The sequence below is a fragment of the Cygnus olor genome, chromosome 33, assembly GCF_009769625.2.
Source record: "Cygnus olor isolate bCygOlo1 chromosome 33, bCygOlo1.pri.v2, whole genome shotgun sequence".
In the NCBI taxonomy this organism is placed as follows: Eukaryota; Metazoa; Chordata; class Aves; order Anseriformes; family Anatidae; genus Cygnus; species Cygnus olor.
This window is the reverse complement of record NC_054090.1, coordinates 170,410-192,971: the sequence shown is the minus strand read 5'-3', so window position 1 is coordinate 192,971 and position 22,562 is coordinate 170,410. Positions and strand designations below refer to the sequence as shown.

The window sequence follows — 22,562 nt, the reverse complement described above, 5'->3', positions numbered from 1 at the left end:
CCTGGGGGCACCCAAAGAGCTTCCAGCCTCCCATCACACAGGCTCTGCAGAGGCTGTGCCCACACGGGGGCATCTCCGGCTCTTGGAAGTCCTCCAAGCAAAGGGAGCAGGTCTCCTCAGCCTTCAGCCCAAGATCACAGAATGACAGAATAGCCTGATTTGGTAGGGACCCAATGAGACCATCGAGTCCATCTCCAGGCTCCACAAAGGACCACCCAAAAATCAGACCCTTTCCCTAAGAGCCTTCTCCAAACACTCCTTGAGCTGCAGCAGGCTCAGGGCCGTGGCTACATCCCTCGGGAGCCTGTTCCAGTGCCCAACCACCCTCTCGGGGAATAAACCACTTCCAAACAGCCGGCCTGAGTCTCTCCAGTGGCAGCTCCATGCCGTTCCCTTGGGCCCTGTCGCTGGACCCAGAGAGTAGAGACCAGCACCTGCCCCTCCGCTCCCCTCATCAGGAAGCTGTGGGCCACTGCGAGGCCTCCCCTGGGTCTCCTCTGCTCTGGGCTCAACAAGCCAAGCGCCTTCAGCCGCTCCTCACACACCTTGCCCTGCAGAGCCTTCGCTGTCCTCATCGCCCTCCCTTGGAGGCTCTCGCACAGTTTCATGCCCTTCATGCGCTGTGCTGCCCACAGCTGCACTCAGTGCTCGAGGCGAGGCTGCAGCAGGCCGAGCAGAGCAGGAAGATCCCTTCCCTCAGCCAGCCAGCAGTGCCGTGCCTGAGGCACCCCAGGGCACGCTTGGCCCTTTGGGGTCCCATGCCATGTACCCCACCCACCCTCTCCATTTCATGGGACACCGTAGGAGCCCCATGAGCCTCTGCCCTGTCCCCAGAATGCTGCAGAGACACCAGCGGGGCTTGTGGACCATCTTTATTCTCAGCACCGCAGCATCGGGTCTGAGATGGGGCCAACTGGGAGCCACCGGTGCCAGGAGGTCTGTCTGGGGGTCCTCAGATGCTGCCTGGGGAAGGGGGACACACACAGGGAGAGAGATGGGGTGATCTGGCCCTCGCCGATGGGGACAGGGATGGGGACACCATTACCTGCGGGGTAGTTGTCTCTAGGGAGGGGAGTGTAACCTGCGGAGGGGAGAAGAGGAGTGAGCAGAATCCTTGTCACCCTTGACCATGTCCCCCAAGAAGCATTTGGACAGTGCTCTTAATCATACGGTCTGAATTTTGGGGTAGACCTGTGTGGTGCCAGCAGTTGGACTCATTGATCCTTGTGGGTCCCTTCCAACTCGGGATATTCTATGATTCTATGACCCCACATTGGAGCAGGGGAAGAGAGTGAACGTGAAGGAGCAGCAGAGACGAAGTGCTATAGACCGACTGCAAACCCCATTGTCCCGTTCCCCTGCGCCACTTGGGGAGAGGAGGTGGAAGAGGGTGGGGGGCGGATGAGGGGAAGGTATCTCTGGTTTGATTTCTTTGTTTCTCACTTTTCTGGCTTGTTAGTAATAGCTAGTAAATTCCTTTAATCTTCCTATGGTTAGTCAGTTTGCCCATGGTGATAATTACTGTGTGATCTCCTGGTCCTTATTTCAATCCTTGAACCCTTTTCATTGCATTTTCTACCCTTTTCCCTTTGAGGAGGGGGAGTGAGAGAGCGGTTGTAGTGAAGCTCAGCTGCCCACCTGAGTAAAACCACCACACATGATGACAGCAGCCAGTTCTCTTAGTACTCCGGGATGAATCCCATCAGGCCCTATAGTCTTGTATGCATCCGTCTGGTGCAGCAAATCCCACACAAATTCGGGGTTTGTTGGGAGTTTATCGTTCCTGCAGTCACTGTCCTCCTGCTCAGGGCACCTGGGGTCCCACAGCCCAGCATCAGTGTTGAAGACAAAGGCAAAGAAAGCATTAAACATCTCTGTGAAGTCGATGACCCTGTTTGAGCATCCCCATCAAGTAACAGACCAATGTTTTCTCTCATCCTACTTCTGCTGTTAAGATAGCTTTAAAAAAAATCCATTTTATTGCCCCTCATGTCCAGCCTCAACTCAAATTGTGCTTTGGCCATATGAATTTTCTCCCTACAAAAGCAAACAGTACCTCTGTAGTCCTTCCACATTGCCTGACCTCACTTCCAGCAAACAGAAACTTTCCTTATCCACCTAAGCTCTAGAAGAAGATCCCTGCCCATCTGAGACAACCTTCTGCCACGGCTGCTTTACTGGAGCAGTGACCGAGGCTGGCACTTTGCCTTCAGCACCCTGGTCAAAGGGTGGCAGCTCCAGGCTTGGCACCCAGCTGTGCCCCATTCCCTGCAGCCTCCGATCGTGCTCAGCTCTTCACTGCCATCTCTCCACATTGTCCCATTGCTCACTGTTTGATTCCTCCTTAGATGGGTGGAGATGAACTAGCTCAGACAGTGGATTTCCCTGGAGGTCTGGAGAGGCCCCTGCTGGGGACAAGCCCCTTGTGCTTGCTGAAAGCGGTGGACTGGGCACCCAGCTTTGATGGGGTGGTGATGCCAGCCCTGCAGAGCTCCCCAGACATTGCCCCAGGGCCAGAGCTCCTCCCAGAGGGTTAATGCAACCAGGAACTGGGCAAAGGTTGGGGAAGTTGGGTGTAGCCTTATGCTTTCTGCAGCTCATCTGGGTGCTGTGAGGGACCTCTCTGTTGGTGGGGCTTCCTTGGAGAAAAACCCCTGGGGTCCGCTTACCCCCTGGGAGACGTCTCTCTCAGATGGGGCTCCCCAGGGGCTGTGGCCACCCCAGCCTCACCGGCCATGCCAGGGGCCTCCTGACTTCCCTCTTCACTCTGCTCCTCCTCCGCCTGGGCTCAGGTAGGATCCTGCGGAGCTGCTGGGGGCTCTCCCTCCTGGGCCTGGCAGATGTGCTGCCATAGGGCAGGGGACTGGCTGTGGGACAGGGGGGACCTGAGCTCACAGCTTGGCCCCAGCTGGGTTTCACTTTTCCCTTTGGTTCTTTCACGCAGTACGGGTGCTGCCTTGGCTGCCCTTTCTGGCTCTTCTTCACATGCCCGAATGCTGCAGAGAGGGCTCCCACTTCCAGCACACCTCCTTCTCCTGCACATCCTCCCTCTCCCTCTCCCATTTCCCCAGTGGTTTCCCATGGGACACGGGGGATGCAGGATGCACCAACTCACGCACAGCTCGCCCTTTGTCACTCACTGGAACCCAGCTACACAATGAGGAGACACAGATGCTCTCCTCCATCTGGTTCTCAATGCATGAGCCAAGCTGAGCAGTCTCCAAACCCCACCATCCATCTCCATCCACGTCAGGTCTCACCATCCCCAAAACCCCTCATCCTTTATCCCACTGAGATCCCACCGAGATCCCACCATCCCCAAACCCCATGCTCCTTCCTCCCAGAACATTCCCATCTCCCAAAATTCCATTGTCTTCCATTCCACTTGAGATCCACCACCACAAACCCCATCCACCTTCAACCCAGTGGGGTCCCACCATCTCCAAAACCCCATCATCCTCCATCCCGCTGCTGTCCTACCACCCCCTAACCCAATCGTCCTCCATCCCACTGGGCTCCCACCATCCCCAAAGCCATCCCAGGACTGGGGACTAACTGACCACCACTTCCCCTAAGCACTACAAGAAGCTGTGCCATGACCAACAGCTGCATGCCTGGTCCTCCTCAATTCACACAAATCATCTTCAGAGGGTTGTTTGGGAGGAACAGTAAAAGTTATGCTCGAAGTTGAAGGCACGAGCAGCAGCAAAACGCAAGTTCTAGGATGGATGGGACATGGAGGAGCTGCGATGTCGTGGGGATGGAGACCCAAAGACCCCTCATCTCCCCGGTGTCGTTCCTCTGGTGGATGATGAGGGTGGAGCTGGCCCAAAAGCTTTTCTCGCAGTACGAGCAGTGGTAGGGCTTCTCACCCATGTGGATGCACTGGTGCCTGCAGAGGGTCGTGGTCTCCCAAAAGGCTTTCCCACAGTTGGAGCAGACATGGGGACTGGGCCCCACATGGCTTTTCTGGCAGAGGAGGAAGGCCAAGGGAACAGTGAAGCCCATCCCACAGTCAGGGCACAGATAGGGTTCACTGATAGGGCGTAATTCCCAGGGCCGTCTTCATTGACCTTCTTGGAAACTGGGGCAATGTTTGACAGCTTAAATTCCAAGACCAAAGACCCTTAAGATAGAATTTGGAAAGGTCTCTAGATGACATCTAGAGGGAATTATTACCTGGAGGGACATTACCTGGACGAGGGGATCGAGTGCACCCTCAGTAAGTTTGCAGATGACACCAAGTTAGGTGCGTGTGTCGATCTGCCCGAGGGAAGGAAGGCTCTGCAGGAGGATCTGGATAGGCTGGACCGATGGGCTGAGGTCAGCTGTATGAAGTTCAACAAGGCCAAGTGCCGGGTCCTGCACCTGGGGCGCAACAACCCCAAGCAGCGCTACAGGCTGGGAGATGAGTGGTTGGAAAGCTGCCTGGCAGAGAAGGACCTGGGAGTACTGGTTGATAGGCAGCTGAATATGAGCCAGCAGTGTGCTCAGGTGGCCAAGAAGGCCAACAGCATCCTGGCTTGTATAAGAAGCAGCGTGGCCAGCAGGTCTAGGGAGGTGATTGTCCCCCTGTACTCGGCTCTGGTGAGGCCGCACCTCGAGTACTGTGTTCAGTTTTGGGCCCCTCGCTACAAGAAGGACATGGAGGTGCTCGAGAGAGTCCAGAGAAGGGCGACAAAGCTGGTGTGGGGTCTGGAGAACAAGTCTTACAAGGAGCGGCTGAGGGAACTGGGGTTGTTTAGCCTGGAGAAGAGGAGGCTCAGGGGAGACCTCATCGCTCTCTATAAGTACCTTAAAGGAGGCTGTAGAGAGGTGGGGGTTGGTCTATTCTCCCACGTGCCTGATGACAGGACGAGGGGGAATGGGCTCAAGTTGCGCCAGGGGAGGTTAGGTTGGATATTAGGAAGAACTTCTTTACTGAAAGGGTTGTTAGGCATTGGAATGGGCTGCCCAGGGAAGTGGTTGAGTCGCAATCCCTGGAGGTCTTTAAAAGACGTTTAGATGTAGTAGTCCTTAGTGATATGGTTTAGTGGAGGTTTTGTTAGTGTTAGGACAGAGGTTGGACTCGGTGATCTTGGAGGTCTCTTCCAACCTAGACAATTCTGTGATTCTGTGATTCTGTGACATTATGCACCTTCGATTGTCCCAATGCTCCCTGTTTGATTCCTCCTTAGATGGGTGGAGGTGAATGAGCCTAGAGAGTGGCTTTCCCTGGGGGTCTGGAGAGGCCCCTGCTGGGGACAAGCACCTCGTGCTGGGTGAAAGCCATGGGCTGGGCACCCAGCTGCGATAGGATGTTGGTGCCAGCCCTGCAGAGCTCCCCAGACACTTGTCCTCATTGCCCCAGGGGCAGAACTGCTCCCAGAGGGTTATTTCAACCAGGAACTGGGCAAAGGTTGGGGGCGTTGGGTGTAGCCTTGTGCTTTCTGCAGCTCTGCTGGGTGCTGTGAGGGACCTCTCTTTCGGTGGGGCTCCCTTGGAAAAGAACCCCGGGGGGCCGCCTGCCCCCTGGGGGACCTGTCCCTCAGATGGGGCTCCCCTGGCTCTGCAGCCGCCCCAGCCGCACCAGCCATGCCAAGGGCCTCCTGACTTCCCTCGTCACTCTGCTCCTCCTCCGGCTGGGCTCAGGTAGGATCCTGTGGGGCTGCTGGGGGCGCTCCCCCCTGGGACTGGCAGACGAGCTGCCATAGTGCAGAGGAGAGGCTGTGGGGCAGGGGGGACCCGAGTCCTCAGCTCAGCCCCACTGGGTTTCGCTTTCCCTTTGGTTCTTTCACGCAGTATGGGCGCTGCCTTGGCTGCCCTTTCTGGCTCTTCTTCACCTGCCCAAATGCTGCAGAGAGGGCTCCCACTCCCAGCACACCTCCTTCTCCTGCACATCCTCCCTCTCCCTCTCCTGTTTCCCCGGTGGTTTCCCATGGGACACGGGGAACACAGCACGCACCAGCTCTCACACAGCTCGCCCTTTGTCACTCACTGCCCCTAAATTTGCGATGGCAAAATCTCACCACCTCTCTGTGCCCTTCTCCATTGCCCAGCCCAGCTCAGAGTGGTGGGACCAGGCCACCCCCTCACTGCCACCGTGGGGCAGGATGTCGTGCTGCCCTGCCACTTGTCCCCTCAACGGGATGCTCGCACCTTGGAGGTCAGGTGGATTCGGCACAGCTTATCTGAGACAGTGCACCACTACCGCAATGGAGAGGACCTGTACAGGGAGCAGATGAGGGCATATGTCGGGAGGACAGAGTTGGCCAGAGATGGTCTCTCTGCTGGAAGCCTGGACTTGCGAATCACGGGGCTGAGACCCTCTGATGATGGCCAATACATCTGCACTGTGGAAGATGCTTATAACGAAGCCATTGTGGAGCTGGAGGTGTCAGGTTAGTGGCTGGGGTGATGCTTCCAGGGGAGAGTTTACGTGTCCTTTTAATGTTTCACCTCTTTCAGAGCATGGAGCATGCCCATGGATGTGGAGGTAATATCTGGGGAGAGAGCTCCATGGATATTTTTGTCAGTTTTCACTGGTGTCCTTGAAGACAATAATCATAATATTGTGAGGGCACTGGGCACAGGCTGCTGAGCAGCACCTTCAGCTGTGTCAGCAATGGCACCAAACACCACACAGGGAGAATCAAGAGCAGCCGGACGTCTGCTTTACTTTTGCTTTGTGTGCTGGGGGAGATCTGAGATGTTGTCAGGAAGTCTTGGGGCTTCTTCAACCAGAACAGCTTGGTGCCAAGATGCTGCCTGGAGGTGCTGAAGCTCAGCACCTGGGTTTTCAGGGTGATTTGGGGCCACTGGCATTGTGCAGCCCTGCTCTCTGGTTCTGGCACCAGCCTGGGTGGTTTGGGGTGAGGGTGGGTGCATGGAGCACCCGGACCCTGAGCCCCTGGGGCCATGGCTGTGCTGGGCTGTGTCTGGCATGGGAGCAGATGGGGTCTTTGCCTTGGAACTGAATCCCTCCCCAGGTCAAGCCCCAGCCACGGGCTCTTCCCCCAGCCACAGGCGCTGACCCCCACCTCTCCCTGGGGGGCTACGAGGCCGGAGGTGTCCGGGTGCTGTGCAGATCAGCCGGCTGGTACCCGCTGCCGCAGCTGCTGTGGAGGGATGCTCGTGGGCAGCATCTGCCCTCGGTGTCCCAGACACATTCCCAGGACCAGGAGGGGCTCTTTGAAATCGAAGGCGCCGTCATCGTGACCGGGAGTGTGGAGGGGCCCTTGTCCTGCGTGGTCAGGAGCAGCCGCACCCAGCAGGAGCGGGAATCGTCCCTGCACATCGCAGGTACAAATAGCACAGCCAGGGTGAGGTGTTCCTGGCCCCTGCACTTGTCCTGAGCCAGAAGAAGTCTGGGTCTTGTTTTTTCCATCCACGGGCATGGAAATGCACCCCTTTTCCTGCTGCCTTTTCTCAGCTCCCTTCTTCCACAACGCCCAGCCCTGGATGGTGGCTCTGGCTCTGGTCCTCGTGCTTTTGGCTGTGTCCATTGGCCTCGGTGTTTATCTCTTTCTGAAGAAAGGTAAGCTGGCAGCGGAGGGATGGAGCGGAGGGAGGTGTTCTGCAGGGACCCGCGTGGGTCTGGAGCGGGGCTGAGTCCTGGCCCAGGGAGGTGCGTAGGAGGAGGAAGGGAATGTTCTCCTGGGGATCCCAAAGGCCTTAGGATTCTCTTGGGCCTCTCCCTTGGGCAACGAAGGCAGCGGAGAAGGCAAAGGGCCTTGGGTGGGAGGCCAGGGAGCATGGCTGCAGCGTGGGGCTGGTGGGAAGGCCCAGACCCCCTGCAGATGTTCCCACCGAGCAACCAAGCTGCTCTGCTGACCTCCTGTTCCTCCGCCTTTGCTTTTCAGGGGCACAGAGCCGAGAGCTGGGTGAGTCCTTGCAGTCCCTGCCCACATCCCCCTGGGGAAGTGGCGTCCCTGCAGGAGGGACTGGGCTGGGTGGGCTGTGAGGGCTTGTGTGCTGGTGGCTCGGGGGTGCTGGAGGAGCAGCTGGAGGCTGACGGGGGAGTGGGGAGTGCTGGGGCTGGGGCTGCCCTGGGCACGGGACACGGCCGGGATGGTTGAAAGGAACGGGGATCAAGGTGGGGATGGGGAGCGAGATGTGGGGAAGCCACACACTGCACTGACACTTCCAGGACAGGGACATTCTCCAACAATCCGTTCTTCACTTCCTTAATGGCTTCGGTGACACAGCCGTAAAAGCTGCACAAGTGTCTGTCCTTACAGTTCCACTTACAAGAGCATTGTACAAAGATGGGCCACAATGACTATTTCTTTGGTCCCACCTCTGAGCAAGGCAGTATTTTCCCAGTCATGGGATGTGTTCAGGGTCTACCATGGGCTGAGCAACTCTCCCCTCTGATCATGCATTACTTTCGCTTTCCTTTTCAGACAAACAAGCTGCAGAGCTGGGTGAGTGTCCCCATTCTTGGGCTGCATGACGACTCCAAGGCAATGTGCAGGGGAGGGTGGGCAGCTGGGACAGAGCAGCCCAGGGCTGGACCCTCACCCTGCCCACACCCACTGGGCACCAGCCATGGACTGTAACCAGCTCTCCTCTCTACTTCCAGCATGGAGAAGGGGTCTGCTGCCTCATAATCGAGGTAGGTGTGCACTGGGTTGCCCTCTGCGGTGCTTCTCCTGCCCTTGCTGGGGCATGTTCAGGAGCCGAGAGGTACCCCATCTCCTGCCCCGTGGGGCAGCTCCTGGCCCTGAGCTGGGGAAAGCCTGCCCAGGGCTGAGCTCTGCCCCTGATGGCCTGGCTCCTTCTGTCCCTGCAGTGAAGGTGACCCTGGATCCGCACACGGCTCATCCCCAGCTTGTCCTGTCTCAGGACAACAGCAGTGTGAGATGGGAAACTCAAAAGCAGCAGGTGTCTGACACCTCGGAGAGATTTGACAATCAGTGCTGCATGCTGGGCCGTGAGGAGTTCAGAGAGGGCAGGCACTGCTGGTTGGTGGTGGTGGAGGGGAAGAGGGGAAAGTATTTGTGGTGGGCTATGGGGGTGGCCAGGGCATCTGTGAAGAGGAAGGGGTGGATCGACATGAGCCCTGAAGAAGGGATCTGGGTTGTGCAGTACAATGAGGGGCAGCTCATGTCTCTCACATCTCCTCGCACCCCCTTGTCCCTGTCCCCTGTCCCCACGAGGATCTGGGTCTGTCTCAACTGTACCCAGGGGCAGGTGTCTTTTATCAACGCTGACAACGGGGTGGAGATCTTCACTTTCACAGCAGCCTCCTTCAATGGGGAGAGCATCCACCCGTGGTTCCGTCTGGAGACACGGGGAATTCAGCTGTGCCTGGGGGACAGCACCCTGTAGACCCTGTCCCCAGCTCTGACAGGCTCCTGCCCTTCTCCAGCCACTCCTGCATCACCTCTCCTTGGTCCTGCAGGAGCAGCACAGGAATGGGGGGTAATGGGGCCAGGGGCTGCCCCGTGTTCCTCCCTGCTGCTGGAGGAGGGCTGGGATGCTGCAAGCAGGGGCAAGGCCCCTTGCAGCCCCTGGGCTCTGCCCTGCACAGGGCTCCTGTGCTGGGGCACAAGCCCTGCTGGCACCCGCGGGTCTCACCCTGCCTCTGAGCCCCAGCGGGAAGCACAGGGGCTGCAGCAGCACTCCACGCTCCTCTCCCCTCTGCTTGCACTGCTTGCAGACCCCCAGTGCAAGGGATGTGGTCACCATGTGCTGCCGGCCATTGCAGCCCACCTTTGCCTCCTAGTTTGGGGTTGATCTTTGCTCTGTGCCTGGTGCTGAGCATGAGCAGCCTGTGGGGGCTCTTTGTTCCCTCCTCTGGAGCACATCAAGGCACAGCAGCAGCAGCACTGCGGCAAATAAAGTTTTGTACAGGAAGACGGAGTCTGGCAGTGGCATTTCCTGGGTGCTTTCTGTCCTGAGGCTTTGCTGCCTGGGAAGGCGTCTTGCAGCAGACCATCTCCTCAGTGCCTGAGCCTCCCCTTTGGAAGCTCCATGCCATTCCCTCGGGCCCTGTCGCTAGCCCCAGAGAGCAGAGACCAGCACCTGCCCCTCCGCTCCCCTCATCAGGAAGCTGTGGGCCACCGCGAGGCCTCCCCTACATCTCCTCTGCTCTGGGCTCAACAAGCCAAGCGCCTTCAGCCGCTCCTCACACGCCTTGCCCTGCAGAGCCTTTGCCGTCCTCGTAGCCCTCCCTTGGAGGCTCTCGCACAGTTTCATGCCCTTCATATGCTGTACTGCCCACAGGTGCATGCAGTGCTTGAGAAGAAGCCGCAGCAGGCCGAGCAGAGTGGGACGATCCCTTCCCTCGGCCAGCCAGCAGTGCCATGCCTGAGGCACCCCAGGGCACGCTTGGCCCTTTGGGCTGCCAAGGCCCACTGCTGGCTCACATCCAACTTGCTGTCGGCCACAACCCCCAGCTCCCGTTCTGGGGGCTGCTCTCCAGCCTCTCGCCCCCCACGCTGTACGTACAGTCGGGGCTGCCCCTGGCCAGGGACAGGGCCAGGCACTTGCTCTTGTTAAACTTCCTGCAGGCGGTGGCTGCCCAGCTCTCCCCTTTGGCCAGATCCCTCTGCAAGGCCTCTCCAGCCTCAAGGGAGTCAGCAGCTCCTCCCCGTTCAGTGTCAGCCACAAACTCACTCAGGTTATCTCTGAAGTCCCGCATCCAGGTAATCTATGGGACCACTGAAGAGACCTGGCCCCAAAATGGAGTCCTGCAGAGCCCCACTCATGACTGGCTGCCAGCCTGATGTCGCCCCTTTTACCAGGACCCTCGGAGCCTGACCCCTCAGCCAATTGTTCACCCATCGTATTGTGCATTTGTCTGGCTCTGTGATGGACATTCGATCCAGATGGATACTGTCAGAAAACATGTCATAATCTTTACTGAAATCCAAAAAGATCACTTCAACTGGCCCCCTCGGTCAAATGGGAGACTGAGCTTATCAAAAAAATCAAATTAAGTTTGTTGAACACGAGCTTCCCCTCACGAACCCATGTCTGCTGTGACCAGTGACCGCATTGTCCCTCAGGTGTTTTTCACTCACTCCCAGAGCAATCTCCGTAACTTTACCAGGCACTGCCATGAGGCTGACAGACCTGTAATTCCCAAGGTCTTCTTTACTGCCCTTCTCTGAAACTGGGGCAACGTTTGGCAGCTTCCAGTCACTGGGACCTCTCCAGATTCCTCAGTATATTTAAAATTAAATTATAGAGATTTCATGATGTGTTGGGTTTACGTGGCAAGGTTTTGGTAGCAGGGGGTTGCTTCTGTGAGAAGAATCCAGAAGCTGCCCCATGTTACATAAGGGCCAGTTTCAGCTCGCTCCAAAAGGACACACTGCTGCCCAGAGCCGAGCCACTAAGCGATGTTATTTGTGCCTCTGTGAGGGCATATTTAAGAAATGTGGAAAAAACTGCTGCACAACAGCAGCTTGGAGAGCGAGGAGTGAGAACCAGCCCTGCAGACCCCAAGGTCAGTGCAGCAGGAGGGCAGGAGGTGCTCCATGCACACAGAACAAGTTCCCCCACGGCCTGTGGAGAGGCCCCTGGTGGAGCAGGCTGTCCCCCTGCAGCCCATGGGTCCCACATGGAGCAGATCTCCACGCTGCAGCCCCCCCGTGGAGGAGCCCCCGCTGGAGCGGGTGGATGTGGCCTGGAGGAGGCTGCGGCCCATGGAGAGCCCCCGCAGCAGGAGCAGGCCCCGGGCCGGAGCTGCAGCCCGTGGAGAGGAACCCACGCAGGAGATGGAGGTCTGGGGGGAGCTGCCACCTGTGGGGGACCCAGATTTGCCTGGGGGACCCAGGCAAAGAAAGCATTAAACATTTCAGTGAAGTCAATGACCCTGTTTGACCATCCCCATCAAGTAACAGACCAATGTTTTCTTTCATCCTACTTTTGCTGTTAAGAGAGTATAAAAAAAATCCTTTTTATTGCCCCTCAGTACTGTCCAGCTTCAACTCAAATTGAGCTTTGGCCATATGAATTTTCTCCCTACAAAAGCAAACAGTACCTCTGTAGTCCTTCCATATTGCCTGACCTCACTTCCAGCAAACAGAAACTTTCCTTATGCACCTAAGCTCTAGAAGAAAGTCCCTGACCATCTGAGCCAACCTTCTGCCATGGCTGCTTTACTGGAGCCGGGAGCGGCGCTGGCACATCGCCTTCAGCACTGTGGTCAAAGGGTGGCAGCTCCAGGCTCGGCACCCAGCTGTGCCCCATTCCCTGCAGCCTCCGATCGTGCTCAGCTCTTCACTGCCATCTCTCCACATTGTCCCATTACTCACTGTTTGACTCCTCCTTAGATGGGTGGAGATGAACGAGCTCAGACAGCGGATTTCCCTGGAGGTCTGGAGAGGCCCCTGCTGGGGACAAGCCCCCCATGCTTGCTGAAAGTGGTGGACTGGGCACCCAGCTATGATGGGATGGTGGTGCCAGCCCTGCAGAGCTCCCCAGACATTGCCCTAGAGGCAGAGCTCCTCCCAGAGGGTTATTGCAGCCAGGAAGTGGGCAAAGGTTGGGGAAGTTGGGTGTAGCCTTGTGCTTTCTGCAGCTCTGCTGGGTGCTGTGAAGGACCTCTCTCTCGGTGGGGCTACCTTCAAGAAGAACCCCTGGGGGGCTGCCTGCCCCCTGAGGGACCTCTCTCTCAGATGGTGCTCCCCTGGGACTGCGGCCGCCCCAGCTTCACCGGCCATGCCAGGGGCCTCCTGACTTGCCTCATCACTCTGCTCTTCCTCCGGCTGGGCTCAGGTAGGATCCTGCGGAGCTGCTGGGGGCTCTACCCCCTGGGCCTGGCAGACGTGCTGCCGTGGAGCAGGGGGGACCTGAGCCAACAGCTCGGCCCACTGGGTTTCGCTTTCCCTTTGGTTCTTTCACGCAGTACGGGTGCTGCCTTGTCTGCCCTTTCTGCCTCTTCTTCACCTGCCCGAATGCTGCAGAGAGGGCTCCCACTCCCAGCACACCTCCTTCTCCTGCACATCTTCCCTCTCCCTCTCCTGTTTCCCCGGTGGTTTCCCATGGGACACGGGGGACGCAGCACGCACCAACTCACGCACAGCTCGCCCTTTGTCACTCACTGCCACTAAATTGACGATGACAAATCTCACCACCTCTCTGTGCCCTTCTCCATTGCCCAGCCCAGCTCAGAGTGGTGGGACCAGGCCACTCGGTCACTGCCACCGTGGGGCAGGATGTCGTGCTGCCCTGCCACTTGTCCCCTCGACGGGATGCTCGCACCTTGGAGGTCAGGTGGATCCGGGATGATAGCTCTGAGACAGTGCACCACTACCGCAATGGAGAGGACCTGTATGGGGAGCAGATGGGGGCATATGCTGGGAGGACAGAGTTGGCCAGAGATGGTCTCTCTGCTGGAAGCCTGGACTTGCGAATCGTGGAGCTGAGACCCTCTGATGATGGCCAGTACGTCTGCACTGTGGAAGGTGCTGGTGCTTATGACGAAGCTATTGTGGAGCTGAAGGTGTCAGGTTAGTGGCTGGGGTGATGCTTCCAGGGGAGAGTTTACGTGTCCTTTTAATGTTTCACCTCTTTCAGAGCATGGAGCATGCCCATGGATGTGGAGGTAATATTTGGGGAGAGAGCTCCATGGATATTTTTGTCAGTTTTCACTGGTGTCCTTGAAGACAATAATCATAATATTGTGAGGGCACTGGGCACAGGCTGCTGAGCAGCACCTTCAGCTGTGTCAGCAATGGGACCAAACACCGCACAGGGATAATCACAGAGTCCTCGGAGCAGCCGGACGTCTGCTTTACTTTTGCTTTGTGTGCTGGGGGAGACCTGAGACGTTGTCTGGAAGTCCCGGGGCTTCTTGAACCAGCATGGCTTGGTGCTGAGATGCTGCCTGGAGGTGCTGGAGCTCGGCACCTGGGTTTTCTGGGCAATTTGGGGATACTGGTGTTGTGCAGCCCTGCTCTCTGGTTCCGGCACCAGCCGGGGTGGTTTGTAGGTGAGGGTGGGTGCATGGAGCGCCTGGTATTTGAGCCCCTGGGGCCGTGGCTGTGCTGGGCTGTGTCTGGCATGGGAGCAGATGGGGTCTTTGCCTTGGAACTGAATCCCTCCCCAAGTCAAGCCCCAGCCACGGGCTCTTCCCCCAGCCACAGGCACTGACCCCCACCTCTCCCTGGGGGGCTACGAGGCCGGAGGTGTCCGGGTGCTGTGTCGATCGCCCGGCTGGTACCCGCTGCCGCAGCTGCTGTGGAGGGATGCTCGTGGGCAGCATCTGCCCTCGGTCTCCCAGACACATTCCCAGGACCAGGAGGGGCTCTTTGAAATCGAAGGTGCCGTCACTGTGACCGGGAGCGTGGAGGGGCCCTTGTCCTGCGTGGTCAGGAGCAGCCGCCTCCAGCAGGAGCAGGAATCGTCCCTGCACATCGCAGGTACAAACAGCACAGCCAGGGTGAGGTGTTCCTGGCCCCTGCACTTGTCCTGAGCCAGGAGAAGTCTGGGTCTTGCTTTTCCATCCACGGGCATGGAAACAGAGCCCTTTTCCTGCTGCCTTTTCTCAGCTCCCTTCTTCCACAACGCCCAGCCCTGGATGGTGGCTCTGGCTCCGGTCCTCGTGCTTTTTGCTGTGTCCATTGGCCTCGGTGTTTATCTCTTTCTGAAGAAAGGTAAGCTGGCAGCGGAGGGATGGAGCGGAGGGAGGTGTTCTGCAGGGACCCGCGTGGGTCTGGAGCGGGGCTGAGTCCTGGCCCAGGGAGGTGCGTAGGAGGAGGAAGGGAATGTTCTCCTGGGGATCCCAAAGGCCTTAGGATTCTCTTGGGCCTCTCCCTTGGGCAACGAAGGCAGCGGAGAAGGCAAAGGGCCTTGGGTGGGAGGCCAGGGAGCATGGCTGCAGCGTGGGGCTGGTGGGAAGGCCCAGACCCCCTGCAGATGTTCCCACCGAGCAACCAAGCTGCTCTGCTGACCTCCTGTTCCCCCGCCTTTGCTTTTCAGGGGCACAGAGTCGAGAGCTGGGTGAGTCCTTGCAGTCCCTGCCCCCAGCCCCTGGGGAAGTGGTGTCCCTGCGGGAGGGAATGGGCTGGGTGGGCTGTGGGGGCTTGTGTGCTGGTGGCTCGGGGGTGCTGGAGGAGCAGCTGGAGGCTGACGGGGGAGTGGGGAGTGCTGGGGCTGGGGCTGCCCTGGGCACAGGACACGGCCGGGATGGCTGAAAGGAACGGGGATCAAGGTGGGGATGGGGAGCGAGATGTGGGGAAGCCACACACTGCACTGACACTTCCGGGACAGGGACATTCTCCAGCAATCCGTTCTTCACTTCCTTAATGGCTTCGGTGACACAGCTGTAAAAGCTGCACAAGTGTCTGTCCTTACAGTTCCACTTACAAGAGCACTGTACAAAGCTGGGCCACAATGACTATTTCTTTGGTCCCACCTCCGAGCAAGGCAGTATTTTCCCAGTCATGGGATGTGTTCAGGGTCTACCATGGGCTGAACAACTCTCCCCTCCGATCATGCATTACTTTCACTTTCCTTTTCAGACAAACAAGCTGCAGAGCTGGGTGAGTGTCACTGCACTTGGGCCCCAGGGAAACACTAACGCAATGTGCAGGGGAGGGTGGGCAGCTGGGAAAGAGCAGCCCAGGGCTGGACCCTCACTCTGCCCACACCCACTGGGCACTGGCCATGTGCTGTGACCTGCTCTCCCCTCTCCTTCCAGCATGGAGAAGGTTTCTGCTGCCTCAAAATACAGGTAGGTGTGCACTGGGTTGCCCTCTTCAGTGCTTCTCCTGCCCTTGCTGGGGCATGTTCAGGAGCCAAGAGGTGCCCCATCTCGTGCCCCGTGGGGCAGCTCCTGGCCCCGATCTGGGGAAAGCCTGCCCAGGGCTGAGCTCTGCCCCTGATGGCCTGGCTCCTTCTGTCCCTGCAGTGAAGGTTACCCTGGATCCGCGCACGGCTCATCCACGGCTTGTCCTGTCTCAGGACCAAAAGAGTGTGAGACGGGAAACTGAATGGCAGCAGGTTCCTTACACACCAGAGAGATTTGACTGTCGGTGTTGCGTGCTGGGCCATGAGGAGTTCAGAGAGGGGAGGCACTGCTGGTTGGTGGAGGTGGAGGGGGAGTGGCTAAAGTATTCTTGGTGGGCTGTGGGGGTGGCCAGGGCAATTGTGAAGAGGAAGGGGTATTTCAAAAGGTGCACTGAAGAAGGGATCTGGGCTGTGGAGTACAATGAGGGGCAGCTCTGGTCTCTCACATCTACTCCCACCCGCTTGTCCCTGTCCCCTGTCCCCACGAGGATCTGGGTCTGTCTCGACTGTACCCAGGGGCAGGTGTCTTTTATCAATGCTGACAATGGGGTCGAGATCTTCACTTTCACAGCAGCCTCCTTCAATGGGGAGAGCATCCACCCCTGGTTCTGGCTGAGGACACGGGGAATTCAGCTGTGCCTGAGGGACAGCACCCTGTAGACCCTGTCCCCAGCTCTGACGGGCTCCTGCCCTTCTCCAGCCACTCCTGCATCACCTCTCCTTGGTCCTGCAGGAGCAGCACAGGAATGAGGGGCAATGGGGCCAGGGGCTGCCCCGTGTTCCTTCCCTGCTGCTGGAGGAGGGCTGGGATGCTGCAAGCAGGGCCCTTGCAGCCCTCGGGCTCTGCCCTTCACATGGCTCCTGTGCTGGGACACAAGTCCTGCTGGCACCCGCGGGTCTCACCCTGCCTCTGAGCCCCAGCGGGAAGCACAGGGGCTGCAGCAGCTCTCCACGCTCCTCTCCCCTCTGTTTGCACTGCTTGCAGACCCCAGTGCAAGGGATGTGGTCACCGTGTGCTGCCAGCCATTGCAGCCCACCTTTGCCTCCTAGTTTGGGGTTGATCTGTGCTATGTGCCTGGTGCTGTGCATGAGCAGCCTGTGGGGGCTCTTTGTTCCCTCCTCTGGAGCACATCAAGGCGCAGCAGCAGCAAGGCTGTGGCAAATAAAGTTTTGCACAGGAAGATGGAGTCTGGCAGTGGCATTTCCTGGGTGCTTTCTGTCCTGAGGCTTTGCTGCCTGGGGAGATGTCTTGCAGCAGACCGTCTCCTCGGTGCCTGAGCCTCCCCTGTGGCAGCTCCATGCTGTTCCCTCGGGCCCTGTCACTGGCCCCAGAGAGCAGAGACCAGCGCCTGCCCCTCCGCTCCCCTCATCAGGAAGCTGTGGGCCGTCGTGAGGCCTCCCCTGCGTCTCCTCTGCTCTGGGCTGAACAAGCCAAGCGCCTTCAGCTGCTCCTCACACGCCTTGCCCTGCAGAGCCTTTGCCGTCCTCGTAGCCCTCCCTTGGAGGCTCTTGCACAGTTTCATGCCCTTTGTCTGCTGTGCTGCCCACAGCTGCACGCAGTGCTCGAGGCGAGGCCGCAGCAGGCCGAGCAGAGCAGGAAGATCCCTTCCCTCGGCCGGCCAGCAGTGCCATGCCTGAGGCACCCCAGGGCACGCTTGGCTCTTTGGGGTCCCATGCCATGTCCCCCACCCACCCTCTCCTCTTGGCGGGACACCATAGGAGCCCCATGAGCCTCTGTCCCCAGAACTCTGCAGAGACGCCAGCGGGGCTTGTGGACCATCTTTATTCTCAGCACCGTGGCATCGGGTCTGAGATGGGGCCAACTGGGAGCCACTGGTGCCGGGAGTTGTCCGTCTGGGGGTCGTCAGATGCTTCCTGGGGAAGGGGGACACACACAGGGAGAGAGATGGGGTGATTCGGCCCTCGCCGATGGGGACGGGGATGGGGACACCATTACCTGCGGGGTAGTTGTCTCCAGGGAGGGGAGTGTAACCTGTGGGGAGAAGAAGAGGAGTGAGCAGAATCCTCGTCGCCCTTGACCACGTCCCCGGCTCTCCCCGGCCACTCACCCGGGGCGGGAGGCCTGGCCCTGAAGCGGTAGACGCCGGAGAGAAATAAGCCAAGTCCCACCACCATCAGCACGGTGGCCACCGCCACCATTATCGTCACCTCCGGCAGCAGTCCGGGACCTGCGAGGACACGGCCGGGTGAGTGGCGGTGAGTGGGCAAGATCCCCGGCCTCCAGGTGTGGTCCTGCGCCTCTCCACTCACTCCAGTCCTCCAGGAGAGGCTCCTGCAGGCTGACGTGCTGCACAGAGCATGTGTAGGTGTCACCTGCCACCGGGGCCACCATCAGGGACACCTGCGTCTGGTAGGTCCAGTCGCCGTTGGGGATGGCGGAGATGGGGTTGTAGCCGTCGGGCTCCAGGATGTCCCCGTTGCGCAGCCAGATGACGGTCACCTCGGGGGGGTAGAAGCCCCAGATGTGGCAGGTGAGGCGGACGGGCACACGGGCGTTCCCCGTCTCCGTGGGGATGATGCGGACTTGGGGCTGCGCTGGAGCAAGGATGGGGATGGGGTCAGTGGTGGGCGAGCCCCTTTTCCCTGACCCGTGCAACGTCCCCACGCAATGTTCCATGCAATGCTCGCGTGCAACGCCCTGTGCAAAGCTCCACACAACTTCCCCATGCCACTTCCCCATGCAACGCCCTGTGCAAGCTCTAGGCATTGTCCCATGCGATGGCACGTGCGACATCCCCATGCGATGCCCACGAGATGCCCTGTGCAACGCCCCTGTGCCACACCCTGCAAGAGGCATTGCTCCGTGCAACATCCCCATGCAAAGTGCAATGCAATGCGCTCTGCAGTGCTCCGTGCAACATCCCCCTGCAACGTCCTCATGCAGTGTGCTCTGCAGCACCCCTATGCAATGCCTGGTGCAACAATCCCATGCAACGTGCTCTGCAAAACCCCTGTGCAATGCCCCCATGCAACAGCGCCATGCAACATGCTCTGCAACACCTCTGTGCAATGCCCTTTGCAACACTCCTCTGCTATCCTCCATGCAAAGCCCCCATGGAATATGCCCTGCAACAGCCCCACGCAATGCTCCCATGCATTGCCACCATGCAACACACTCTGCAACACCTCCGTGCAATGCCCTTTGCAACACTCCTCTGCTATCCTCCATGCAAAGCCCCCATGGAATATGCTCTGCAACAGCCCCATGCAATGCCCCCATGCAACATGCTCTGCAACACTGCCACGCAACGCCCCAGGCAATATTCTCCTGCAGCGCTTCCACACCACGGCCCCATGCCAAGCCCCCCCCGGGGGCTCACTGCGCCGCAGCGCCGTCCAGTCCCAGTAGCGCAGGGCCAGGTCGCTGCAGGCCTGGCGCCGGGCCTCGACGCGCTGCACCCAGGTGCTGTCGTTGTTGAGGTGGGCGGCGAGGTGGGTGGCGTGCAGCCGCAGCAGCCCCCAGTCGCAGGCGACGAAGCGCTGAGTGTCGGAGTCGTAGCACACCAGCGGGTTCTTGTTGAAGGCCAGGGTGAAGTCGAAGCCCATCACGGAGCCGTTGGCTGCCAGCGGGCAGGAGCTGGCCACGTGCATCGGGAACGCGCCTGCGGGGAGAGGGGAAGGAATGTCATCTCTGTGCCTCCATCCACGTCCATGCAGAGCAGAGCCCCCCAGATCCCCAGGGTCCCATAGAGCAGAGCCTCTCCAATGCCCCCCATGCGGTCTCATAGAGCAGAGCCCCCCAAACTATCCCCAGGGTCCCACAGAACAGAGCGCCCCCCCAAACCATCCCCAGGGTCCCGTAGAGCTGAGTCCCCCCAAACCATCCCCAAAGTCCCATAGAGCAGAGCCCCTCCAACGCCCCCCACAGGATCCCATAGAGCAGAGCCTTCTCCAAACCATCCCCAGGGGCCCATAGAGCAGACCTCCCCCCAACCTCCCCCCAGAGTACCACAGTGCAGAACCCCCCCAAACTATCCCTAGGGTCCCATGATGCTGAGACCCCCCCCAAACCTCCCCACGGCCCCATAAAGCAAACCCCACACCCAAAATCCCCCCAGGGCCCCATAGGGCAGAGTCCCAACAAACTACCCCCGGGGTCCCATGAAGCAGAGCCCACCCCAGCCCTTCCGCAGGGGTCACATAGAGCAGAGCCCCCCAAAACTTATCCCTAGGTCCCCATGATGTTGAGCCCCCCCCAGACATCCCCAATGCCCCATAGAGCAAAGCCCCCCCCAACTCTCCACAGGGTCCTATAGAGCAGAGCCCCCCCAAACTCCCCCCAGGGCCCCATAGAGCAGAGCCTCCCCAAACATTCCCCGTGGTCCCCAAGGGCAAAGCACCCCCCCCCAGCAGACCCCAGCGCAAGGGATGTGGTCAACCTGTGCTGCCGGCCATTCCAGGCCACCTTTGCCTCCTAGTTTGGGGTTGATCTTTGCTCTGTGCCTGGTGCTGAGCATGAGCAGCCTGTGGGGGCTCTTTGTTCCCTCCTCTGGAGCACATCAAGGCACAGCAGCAGCAGCACTGCGGCAAATAAAGTTTTGTACAGGAAGATGGAGTCTGGCAGTGGCATTTCCTGGGTGCTTTCTGTCCTGAGGCTTTGCTGCCTGGGAAGGCGTCTTGCAGCAGACCGTCTCCTTGGTGTTCATCCTAGGAGTCAGAGCCAGGAGGAAGCTAAACTCTAGCTGCCCCCGATTCCCCAGCTGGTGCCTGGGACCCACTTGTCCCAGCTGGGTCATTGCCCTGCCTGGGGCCACCCAAAGAGCTTCCAGCCTCCCATCACACAGGCTCTGCAGAGGCTGTGCCCACACGGGGGCATCTCCGGCTCTTGGAAGTCCTCCAAGCAAAGGGAGCAGGTCTCCTCAGCCTTCAGCCCAAGATCACAGAATGACAGAATAGCCTGATTTGGTAGGGACCCAATGGGACCATCGAGTCCATCTCCAGGCTCCACAAAGGACCACCCAAAAATCAGACCCTTTCCCTAAAAACTTCTCCAAACACTCCTTGAGCTGCAGCAGGCTCAGGGCCGTGGCTACATCCCTCGGGAGCCTGTTCCAGTGCCCAAACACCCTCTCAGGGAATAAAATACTTCCAAACAGCCGGCCTGAGTCTCTGCGGTGGCAGCTCCATGCCGTTCCCTCGGGCCCTGTCACTGGCCCCAGAGAGCAGAAACCGGCGCCTGCCCCTCTGCTCCCCTCATCAGGAAGCTGTGGGCTGCCGCGAGGCCTCCCCTGCGTCTCCTCTGCTCTGGGCTCAACAAGCCAAGTGCCTTCAGCCGCTCCTCACACGCCTTGCCCTGCAGAGCCTTCGCCGTCCTCGTAGCCCTCCCTTGGAGGCTCTCGCACAGTTTCACGCCCTTCATGTGCTGTGGTGCCCACAGCTGCACTCAGTGCTCGAGGCGAGGCCGCAGCAGGCCGAGCAGAGCAGGAAGATCCCTTCCCTCAGCCAGCCAGCAGTGCCATGCCTGAGGCACCCCAGGGCACGCTTGGCCCTTTGGGGTCCCATGCCATGTCCCCCACCCACCCTCTCCACTTCGTGGGACACCGTAGGAGCCCCATGAGCCTCTGTCCCCAGAACTCTGCAGAGACGCCAGCGGGGATTGTCGAGCATCTTTATTCTCAGCACCATGGCATCGGGTCTGAGATGGGGCCAGCTGGGAGCCAGCGGTGCCAGGAGGTGTCTGTCTGGGGGTCCTCAGATGCTGCCTGGGGAAGGGGGACACACACAGGGAGAGAGATGGGGTGATCTGGCCCTCGCCAATGGGGAGGGGGATGGGGACACCATTACCTGTGGGGTAGTTGTCTCTAGGGAGGGGAGTGTAACCTGTGGGGAGGAGAAGAGGAGTGAGCAGAATCCTTGTCACCCTTGACCATGTCCCCCAAGAAGCATTTGGACAGTGCTCTTAATCATACGGTCTCAATTTTGGGGTAGACCTGTGTGGTGCCAGCAGTTGGACTCATTGATCCTTGTGGGTCCCTTCCAACTCGGGATATTCTATGATTCTATGACCCCACATTGGAGCAGGGGAAGAGAGTGACCGTGAAGGAGCAGCAGAGATGAAGTGCTATAGACCGACTGCAAACCCCATTGTCCCGTTCCCCTGCGCCACTTGGGGAGAGGAGGTGGAAGAGGGTGGGGGTGGATGAGGGGAAGGTATCTCTGGTTTGTTTTCTTTGTTTCTCACTTTCTGGCTTGTTAGTAATAGCTAGTAAATTCCTTTAATCTTCCTATGGTTAGTCAGTTTGCCCATGATGATAATCATTGTGTGATCTCCTGGTCCTTATTTCAATCCTTGAACCCTTTTCATTGCATTTTCTCCCCCTTTCCCTTTGAGGAGGGGGAGTGAGAGAGAGCGGTTGTAGTGAAGCTCAGCTGCCCACCTGAGTAAAACCACCACACATGATGACAGCAGCCAGTTCTCTTAGTACTCTGGGATGAATCCCATCAGGCCCTATAGTCTTGTATGCATCCATCTGGAGCAGCAAATCACACACAAACTCGGGGTTTGTTGGGAGTTTATTGTTCCTGCAGTCACTGTCATCCAGCTCAGGGCACCTGGAGTCCCACAGCCCAGCATCAGTGTTGAAGACAAAGGCAAAGAAAGCATTAAACATCTCTGTGAAGTCGATGACCCTGTTTGAGCATCCCCATCAAGTAACAGACAAATGTTTTCTCTCATCCTACTTTTGCTGTTAAGATAGCTTTAAAAAAAAATCCATTTTATTGCCCCTCATGTCCAGCCTCAACTCAAATTGTGCTTTGGCCATATGAATTTTCTCCCTACAAAAGCAAACAGTACCTCTGTAGTCCTTCCACAT

General features: G+C 58.6%; 4 protein-coding genes across 7 annotated transcripts in view; 2 read left to right on the top strand and 2 right to left on the bottom strand.

Moving 5' to 3' along the window:
- Positions 1-857: 857 nt before the first annotated feature.
- Positions 858-19,645, bottom strand: LOC121062652 (HLA class II histocompatibility antigen, DM beta chain-like). Of its 2 annotated transcripts, none has more exons than XM_040542831.1 (5): positions 19,068-19,642; positions 17,998-18,282; positions 17,796-17,915; positions 17,684-17,719; positions 858-963 (listed from the first exon to the last, which is right to left on the bottom strand). In XM_040542831.1, the coding sequence occupies exons 1-5, from the start codon at positions 19,471-19,473 to the stop codon at positions 953-955; spliced, it is 858 nt and encodes a 285-aa protein (XP_040398765.1). In that variant the 5' UTR covers positions 19,474-19,642; the 3' UTR covers positions 858-952. The 2 variants fall into 2 exon arrangements, with proteins under 2 accessions (XP_040398765.1, XP_040398766.1); XM_040542832.1 differs by lacking the exon at positions 858-963 and adding an exon at positions 17,515-17,601 and having other exon boundaries at positions 19,068-19,645.
- LOC121062634 (butyrophilin subfamily 1 member A1-like) lies at positions 2,157-9,840 on the top strand. 2 transcript variants are annotated; one of them, XM_040542795.1, is made up of 8 exons: positions 2,157-2,792; positions 6,039-6,380; positions 7,000-7,281; positions 7,412-7,516; positions 7,842-7,862; positions 8,385-8,405; positions 8,564-8,596; positions 8,774-9,840. In XM_040542795.1, exons 1-8 carry the CDS (start codon positions 2,693-2,695, stop codon positions 9,310-9,312), a joined length of 1,443 nt encoding a protein of 480 aa, XP_040398729.1. In that variant the 5' UTR covers positions 2,157-2,692; the 3' UTR covers positions 9,313-9,840. The 2 variants fall into 2 exon arrangements, with proteins under 2 accessions (XP_040398729.1, XP_040398728.1); XM_040542794.1 differs by lacking the exon at positions 2,157-2,792 and adding an exon at positions 5,490-5,631.
- LOC121062646 (butyrophilin subfamily 3 member A2-like) overlaps positions 12,393-22,562 on the top strand; it is an 18,033-nt gene continuing 7,863 nt past the window's right edge. The window contains exons 1-4 of one of the 2 annotated variants that reach the window (XM_040542820.1): positions 12,393-12,711; positions 13,098-13,445; positions 14,076-14,357; positions 14,487-14,752. In XM_040542820.1, the coding sequence (XP_040398754.1) occupies positions 12,612-12,711; positions 13,098-13,445; positions 14,076-14,357; positions 14,487-14,665 (909 nt within the window). In that variant the 5' untranslated portion in view covers positions 12,393-12,611 and the 3' untranslated portion in view covers positions 14,666-14,752. Of the gene's footprint in view, positions 12,712-13,097; positions 13,446-14,075; positions 14,358-14,486; positions 14,753-22,562 lie in introns of those variants that run through there. The other variant, XM_040542817.1, reaches the window with a different exon arrangement.
- Positions 21,344-22,562, bottom strand: part of LOC121062656 (HLA class II histocompatibility antigen, DM beta chain-like) — a 14,195-nt gene continuing 12,976 nt past the window's right edge. The window contains exon 6 of the mRNA XM_040542835.1: positions 21,344-21,449. Within this exon, the coding sequence (XP_040398769.1) occupies positions 21,439-21,449 (11 nt within the window). The 3' untranslated portion in view covers positions 21,344-21,438. The remainder of the gene's footprint in view (positions 21,450-22,562) is intronic.